At 34.9% G+C, this 8,944-nt stretch overlaps 1 protein-coding gene across 1 annotated transcript; it reads left to right on the forward strand.

Annotated features, from left to right (window-relative positions):
• Positions 1-19: 19 nt before the first annotated feature.
• Positions 20-8,685, forward strand: LOC137391199 (uncharacterized). The gene is made up of 6 exons (XM_068077590.1): positions 20-106; positions 6,464-6,616; positions 6,699-6,832; positions 7,432-7,561; positions 7,694-7,739; positions 8,212-8,685. Exons 2-6 carry the CDS (start codon positions 6,482-6,484, stop codon positions 8,313-8,315), a joined length of 549 nt encoding a protein of 182 aa, XP_067933691.1. The 5' UTR covers positions 20-106; positions 6,464-6,481; the 3' UTR covers positions 8,316-8,685.
• Positions 8,686-8,944: the final 259 nt, after the last annotated feature.

Below are 8,944 nucleotides of genomic sequence, written 5' to 3' on the forward strand. Positions count from 1 at the left end.
GGACTTTCTTGTTAAAACTGCTATGCGCTGGTTTGTCAAAAAGGCAGCCTATCATATGCGTTGCGGGAAATAACTCACATTTTGTGATTGAGAGAACTGTATTGTGGTATGGTTGGATCATCGTAGTTCACCAGCATATACTTTTAAATCGACAAAGCATTAAACTCTGAGTTACCCATTCGCTAAATAAAACGAGTTCTACAATGTATTTATTTAAAAAGCTGTCATCGCTTCTTATTGTCCTGCGTAATGCATTTAATATGGTATTAAATCATTAACGTGACACGCTGTGCAATAACTTATATGTGCCATAATTTTAAAGTTTGAAAACTGTTTTTGACGTGTATGCAAACCTATCTTGTCATCATTTGAAAATACAAATAAACTATTCTAAATCAGTAAAATACTATAAAGTAACAAGAGAGAATAAACGAAAAGAAAAGCCAATCATTGCAGATAAAGTGGGTGTAGGAACAAGCACGACTTGATGTGTATTTTATTTATTTGTAGCCCAAGTGCTTCAGTGCCCATGCACTTGGTTGCGTCAGCTTTTGATATAATCTTATCTTGTTGTTTTCATTTCCATTTAACCATAATTTTTGTAAATCCTTTCTCTCACTACAATATAATAGTCAATACACAGCAGTGGTTTGTTCATTTCAGAAACAAAGATGCAAAAAGTCTATCAATTAGCCTACAATGCAAATCTTTTTGCTTATGTACCTCTGTCCTGCCCAAAGGCTTAGAGTGCAATTGAATAACTACTTGTTAGTTCTATATATAGGTAAACTAGGGGTTTGCCATTTTTTGTTTATTGTTATGTACGTAAAATACGTATATAGATAAATCAGCTTCTATGAGGTAACTACAGAGGTAACTGTAGTTACCTCTGTAGAGGTAACGAGGTAACTACAGTAAACTTCTATTTTTGATTACTTTGATATACGAATTTCGTGCCATGACAATTTGAGCAATATTCGGTTCATTCCCTGAAGTAATTCTTAGTATACTACCTTCAGTTTCTTGAAAAGTCGTAGATTCGAAATCAAAAGTAAAGAGATTAAAGGTTAAGTTAAATTGATAAAACAAAATGATGAAGCATTGCGCTGAAGTTACTTTAAAGTTTATTAGAGTGAATAATATTATGCGTCTTTATTATCACATATAATTCTACATCTACAAATTGCCAAGCCTAAACTTGCATCTGTATTTTTTCTAAGGCAATATAATAGTAGGACCAACAACCTTTGTGGTTACTTCTTTGAGAATAAAAAATTTTTCTTGCCAAGTTTAATTATCTACAATGTTTATTAAGAAGCTGTCATGGGTTTATTGCTTTAGAATAAATTATTGTGTATTCTTGTGGGTATATGTATTCCAGTATACGACAATTCTAGCATATGAAGCAGGTCTTGAGATGAATCAAGTTTGTACGACGAGGCTGAACTGTAGTTGTCATTGAGCAACATTCAGCAGTGGAGCTGTGCATACATCATGTAATTAAAAATCTTTAAACATCGTATGTAATCAATAAACCCTTTTACAGCTACTACCGTACAATATTTATTCATATTAATAATGCCCCGACAAAGTACATATATCAAAACTTAGCAAACCCTTATTGTCAAAGTTTGATAACTTTTCAAGCACATTTTGGGTAAAACCTTTTTATTACATAGTAAGTAGAGCAATAGTTTATTATTCATGTTATTAATCTTGTTGGAGTTGTGTATTCTGCATCTTTTCATGATCTTAGCGCATAGCAGTTGGTACTGGCTTGATCTTTTCTTTGGCCAGCCATTTTAAAAGTATCATCTGTGCACCCATTTTTAACAAAAGTATCAGAAAAACCTGCAGATGACTAAAATTTTTCAGCATTCAATGAACATCTTTGTCATATGACTGACTAAGCCATTAGTAGTTGTAGTTTCTAAACAAAAATTTTAAACTATATTTCTAATCCTATATGATTAAAATTTGAATGTCACCTGTACACCCTGTCTATGTGCTCCCTACACCTAATAAGTTTCAAAGCATCATTGTGTCAATTTTCAATGTACAGTCATACTTCGACACACAAGCTCACTGCATTCTAGGACTGAGCTCGTATGTCAATTTACTCGCATCTCAAGTCACTATTTATATCCTATTTAAATATCTAAGTACAAATTAATCTGTTAGCATGCTATGAAAAAAACACCTAAACTGGATATTATGGTGAAAAAACGTGTTTTTAATTGTTGTAATTCAGTACATGCGCTAAAAAGTAACAAAGATCTATTTGATAGTTATAATCTGCAATAAAATGTAACATCACATATGTACACTACTTAATTAAGTTTTTACCTTTGAGAAAGACCTGCATAATTGCCGTCTGAGAGACTTGAAAGTAATGCGTTCGGTACCCTTAACTTTTGTGACCTTATTTAATAGAAACTTTGAATTCAACTTGAATGAATTTAGCTTACACACTTGAAGCTATATTTTAATTTTTCACTAAACTTATTTTAAATTTGTTTGCCTTTTAGTTTTCTAACATCTGTTTCCAGTTTGCTGCGTTTTGCCTCGCGTTTGCTATAACTTTCAGCTAATCTTTTAAAAACTTTTCAAACTGATTCGAGGAGAAAAACTGAGCGATGCTGTTCTCAAAAGTAGCCTCTCGCATACTTGGCCATATAATGGCCATCGACTACTGGCTGGTATTTCAAAGATTACTCATATCTCAAAGAAAAAACTTGCTTGAAAGTGAGCTCGTATTTCGGGTTTCTCGCATGTTGAGGCACTCGTATGTGAAGGTATGACTGTAATATTTTACAAAAATAATTCTTTGAGCCACATAGTAGCCCGAAGATAATGTGCGCGCTCAACTTATATGTTTAATCCGTTAGCACTGTGTTATAGAGCTATTTGACAAAGCAGTGAAAGCCTAAGTACATATGAGCAATGCACGAATTTAAGCCATGCCATTATCTGACATTGAAAGCGAACCCAGTGTAAGTGTCATGATGAGTGTAAGTGTCATGGTCAGTGTAAGTGTCATGGTGAGTGTAAGTTGATGAGCTCAAATGTTTTGTGACTTACTACATTAAATTATGGGTAACCTCAATCAATCAGTAATCTTTATATTTATAGTCAGTAATCTTCAAGTTGTAGTGATATTATGACTGTTTGCTCTTTACTGTACATGCTTGAGAAAAAAACACAAAGAACACAAAGAAAAATGGTGTTAGAACTAAAAAACTGTTGAAATATATCAGACACCCATAACTTCAAATGTTTAGCTAATGCTTATAATGACATTGTTATTTAAATAACAATTTTAGTCTGCATTTTAGTAAATTTATCTTAAGAAATTTGATTTTTTGCGTAAGAATTTTGCCTCTGATATTTGTGCTTCTGAAAATTTAGCTATCTTTGACTTAGCACCACAAAAACTGGGAGGCTATGACAATATTGAGCATTCAGTTATGTCATAACTTGTTTTGTAAATGAGATTAATAATTTTTTGTCAAAAAAATGGTAGCTTCTGAAGTCTGAAATATCATGTCTTATATTATTCACCTAGGTTTATTTAATCTATTTAAACGGCTTGTAAAATTCACAGCTTGCCAGAAAAATAGTATTTCCAGGTTGCTAAATTGCACTAAAAATAGTTTTGCACCAATTAAATTTATGATGCTCAAATGCACTTTCTTTGTAAAAAACTGCTTTGGGTATTTAAGCTTTTTAGGTTAGTGTTTTGGAATTTTGATATTAACTTGATATAATGGAAGTATTAATATGTGTCAAGAGTGTATTAAAGCACATCAATTATATCAGTACTATTTCAGCTTATTAAGGTTCTTCAATATCTTGGCTTTCAAATGAGCCATTGTTTGACATGGTGAGACAGACATTGGTTGGTGTTTATAGGATTTCCCCAGAGCTCTATCACAAAAATGTTCGATGGTATAAGCTCGCAAATTGTGGCGTCACGATTTTCATATTCGGTGTTGTGTGCTCTTACCGCTTATTTTCATCGCTTACCGCTCATATTTATCAACTACAATAATGACGCTAGTGGCAGGCAAAGGTAGGACAACTCCAGAGAGCCAATGAAGATCACAAAGGAATCAGTGTCATTAGCTCTCCATGAATAGATTATTTCTATGATAAGTAGCTCAGATTCCAAGCACCGTACTATGTTTTTCCGATGATATTATGCATTAGCCCTTTCTTTTTATTGTGATGTTGAGGGGCACGACTGAGGATAATTAATTTCAAGCATTGCGTGATCTCGCTAGAGTGCAATTTACATATAGTCCTAGGGCCACGCCACTGCAGATCACAATTTAATCGGTGTGATTTCATTACCTTTATCAACGACAGTATATTTAATGAAGCATAATCATATTTAGAAAGCAACATGGAAAGCGACACGAATTTTTCAGATAATAATACTATAAATGTTTAAAATGAATGAAAGGATGAAAAAAGCAAACTCTAACAATCACCCGAAATCTATTAACCCAGAACATGTTTGTATTGGTCGGGCGTTAGCACGATCCTCGGGCATTGTTAATTATCTAGAATCCTGGTTTATTATTAGCGCTCTCTGGTTTTAAGAGCTCGGATTGTCACAGAAAAGCGCAGCCTCAATGGCAGTAAAAGGGATCGACGACCTAAGGCTAAATTATAATTCACTATGTTTCCATGATGCGCAGTACTGCGATGCAGCCCGTCCGAAGTCGAGGGGATCGTACGTTTACATGCTGCGCAGTGGTTTTCAGCAAATTAGCCAGAGAAGAGAAATTGTATAAACCGAATCGCCTGATGGAGAAATAGAATCGATCATGGATACCGAACATCAGAAACAGACTATTTATGCTTCTGTCGTCATTATACTTTTATTTACAATACACATTCACAAGGTTTTACAAACCTTAACACAATTTTTACAAAGTAATATATTTTTAATAAGTATTTTTAAGTAATATATTATTTAAACATTACTTTAGGATTTGCCACCTATTTTTCGAAAAGCGTTGGCATCGATAACAAAGTCTAGGAAAGTAATCACCTCATCATCCTCGTGGGTGCAAACCATAATTAAATTAAAGTGAAAGAAGATCGGAAGAATGGAAAAAAATGAGATTAGCGGGATAACTTTTGTACTAGTTTATGGCCCTCGATGAATCTGCCTCCACAACAAGAGAGCTATGCGCAGCCACTGCGCAAATGCCGTTTCCTTGCTGCGAGTTTGCACTGGCTTTGCACTGATCAGTGCGCAGAGATTTCAGTGCGAAGACGCCGTTTCCATGATTCGGAGAGGGCGCAAATCCGAAGTACTGCGCATCATGGGAACAGTGATTATGACATCACATTGTGGGAACCACAACCAAGTGTTCTTTTATTGCAGGACGTACTTTTGACACCCTGTTTTCCATAGTTCTATTATTCTTTGTGTATTGAATATAGGCTCATTCGAAAGCCAAGACTCTGAAGAACTGAAATATAGGATAAAAGTACTGATATAATGGATGTGCTTTAATATGTGTCAATATCTATTGTGTCACATTGCTTGGTAGAGCGACAGACACGCTTGTAACATTATGTTATAGGAGTGTCTGCCTTCCACCACCCAATGTGATATTTATATATATATATACCGTAAAACCTCTCATTTAACACCATAGTGCTCTATTTTTCAATCTTTTCACTATGGCAGCGTTCAAATAGAGGCTGCCGTTGTATTTTTTAAATGTTTTGTCAGAATTTTGGGAAGAGAAATTCGGCCCTTCTACAGACGAGGCAAATGTCGCCTATATTTTGCCCTCTTCTTCCGGTGAAGCAACACTATTCTTTTTGGATGCAATAAATCTGCTAACTTACCTCCACTTGTCAAAAATCTCTTGATAACTATGCATTGGGAAACTGAGAAATATCTCTACCAGTTGATATCTATTGCTTGCAATTGACTTGTGATTATACTATAGCCTGCGTCCTTTGCAATTTGTTTTCGCTTTCAATTTTTAATTGATTCTAAATTTGAAGACAAATTTTATTTTATATCTGTATTTACCAATGTTGCGTAAAAGCTCATTGCACTCATTAATATGTTTGCTACAGTTTGTAGCCAAAACTAGCTTTCTATGTGCAATAGAAGAGAAGTTACGAGCGTCGATCTATTGTAAGATCAGATTATCGCAATGATGCTATCAAATGGAGGTGGCGTTCAATTAAAGGGTGGCACTCTATTTTTAACCCTTCGTCCATAGTGGCAGTCAAATAGAGGCGGCGGTCAAATAGAGGTGGCGCGCAAATAGAGGTGGCATTCAAATAGAGGTGGCGTTCAAATAGCAGCGGCGTGCAAATAGAGGTGGCGTTCAAATAGAGGTGGCAATCAAATAAAGGCGGCGTTCAAAATTAGAAATTTTACGGTATTTGTGTATATGTATTTGCTGTTTCTTTCCAACTTCCCTAGGATAAACCACATCAAACGATGGCAACAGGAACCGATACTACTCTCGCAGATGGTGCTGCATACCTTAATGCCACCACATACGCAACAATTGCTGAAGGGGCAGTTTCTGATTCTCTTGGTACTTCTCAAACTGACGCAGAGCTTCGCGAACAGGTTAGTTCCTTGTTTAGTGACTTCAACCAACTGCTCTAATTCTCTTCGATAAAATCAAATACCTCTACTCTGATTTGTGCAGGATCGATTCTTGCCAATTGCCAATGTAGCTCGTATAATGAAGAAGGCCATTCCAAGCAGTGGAAAGATCTCAAAGGAGGCGAAGGAGTGCTGTCAGGAGTGTGTTTCAGAGTTTATAAGTTTTATAACCAGCGAGTATCCTTTACATTGTCTGCATTAAATTCTACTAGTGTTTTATAAAACCTCCTCTACGCTTGTGTAATCTTGTCATCGCACAAACTGCTTTTTCTTGCTTTGATATATACTTGACGCATAACTTGTATGAATCCTGAACAGGTAGCTTATCGTTTAAATATGGGCCTCGTCTTTGTATTCGCTACTTTTGCTTTACTATTCGCTCATAAATTTGTTAACAATGTTTTACTAATTGTGATTACGAATTTACTACGGTACACTAGTTTTCTTGTTCTTTGTAGACTATTGTCCAATTAAACTCATAAGCCGATAATATTACAGAATTACTCACTTTTTGTAATTTACCCTTTAGAGCAGTTTTCTTGCTGTTCAAGTCGCTGGATGAATTTACACTCCGTAAGCGACCACACTCTCTGGTTCCATTCTTTTTATTTTGTTATTCTATATTTAATATGATCGTTTCATCTGGTGTATTTTAGAAAGAGTTGTCAATGTTCACATTGTCGTATGCATAGACATAGCAACAAAGTATGCTGCTCACAACTGACTGTAAATATCACATCTGTTGCACATGGTTTTCCTGAATACAGTTTTACCAGAGCGAGTGATCGTTGCGCTCAAGAAAAACGAAAGACCATAAATGGTGAAGATATACTGTATGCCATGTCAACTTTGGGCTTTGATAGTTACGTTGAACCATTGAAAACATATCTTCACAAGTATAGAGATGTAAGCGCGTTGTTAATACACTTACCCACTAGTTATGAAATTCTGCGTAAACTGACCTTCATTACCTCATTATGTCAGCATATTTAGTTTGGATGTCTCTATTCATGTGGAGAATGTACATGTATGTTCTAGAGTGCCAAAGACAGAGTGGGCACTGCTTCGGAAGATCCCATGTTTTGTAAGTAGGATCCACCTTGTCATTCTTGTCAGTATTCATTCTATTAGCAACTGTTTATACGATATGAATTGTGACAAAGGTGATTACTTGTGTATTCGTTTTCAATTGAATGTTTTAATAATTTAATATTTTGATAATATTAAAGTTAATATTTTTTATACATAATTACAAATTGTTAAGTATAAATTAAGTATAATTCTTTGTTAGTTAAAATTAAACTAGGGTCAGAGTTCATTCACAATACTGGTATATTCTCTTGTCAAACCTGTTCTTGCAGCTTCACAACTAGAGTTGACTATAACATGTGCATCCATACAGTTCATAGACATACATTGTAATGGCTGTCATATACTTAACCAGCGTGATGCAGCAGTGCATCGCCTGCTTCTTATATTGTGTTGATACTAATAGAGATACTAATAATGATACTAACTCAACATACAGTATTTATTACCTTTGTATTCTGACATAGCTGATGGAAGTACTATAATAGCGACACTGGGAGAAGGAGCGCATGGTCAGAGTGTGTACTACCCAACACAGTACATGAGCACTGGAGGTCTCGATACTGACTAGATGCTAGATGTTTGTCTAGATGGTTAAATGGGATCTCTCATTATTCATTGGGTGTTTTTAAATGAGAATTGTACCCTGTGTCATACTGTGAAATTAGGTCATATGTTGTTCACATATTATAGTAGTTACAGTTTTTCTCAACTATTTACTTTTGATAATTTCTAAAACTTTCAGTTTTGATCTTGAGTATGTTCTTTTCTACTTTTTATTGCTAATTAACAGTTCATTTATTATTCAACTGACATAAAATATGGCACTTATTGTTTTGTTGAGTTGTTGCCATGCAGCTGTTACACACATAGATATTTTTGCAACAAATCAATGTGTCACAAGCTTTTGTTCCTCAAAACAAATATATTAAAACCTTAGACTAACAAGCTTTATAATCATTCTATTACTGTTTCCATGTTGTATTCAAGACCAAGAGGTTTACTGATGTCATAATTTATTATCCTCTTGTTTAAAACTTGATTGCTTTTTAGTGCTTTTAAGCCGTCTATTTAACGTTTAGTAGTGCGTGGCCGTAATACTTGTGTGTTAAAAGGAGAAAGTAAAGCAATTGTCTCGTACAGTGTCGTCTTAATTAAATTAACCTTGTGTTACGGTATTTGATCGGTTTTTAGCTCCTG

The sequence above is a fragment of the Watersipora subatra genome, chromosome 3, assembly GCF_963576615.1.
Source record: "Watersipora subatra chromosome 3, tzWatSuba1.1, whole genome shotgun sequence".
In the NCBI taxonomy this organism is placed as follows: Eukaryota; Metazoa; Bryozoa; class Gymnolaemata; order Cheilostomatida; family Watersiporidae; genus Watersipora; species Watersipora subatra.

Bases quoted from the DNA above. Each gene is read 5' to 3' on its own strand.
- LOC137391199 (XM_068077590.1), top strand. From the start codon at position 6,482: ATGGCAACAGGAACCGATACTACTCTCGCAGATGGTGCTGCATACCTT. The intron at 6,617-6,698 runs GTTAGTTCCTTG...TGATTTGTGCAG, and splicing joins ACGCAGAGCTTCGCGAACAG to GATCGATTCTTGCCAATTGC. The intron at 6,833-7,431 runs GTATCCTTTACA...CAGTTTTACCAG, and splicing joins ATAAGTTTTATAACCAGCGA to AGCGAGTGATCGTTGCGCTC.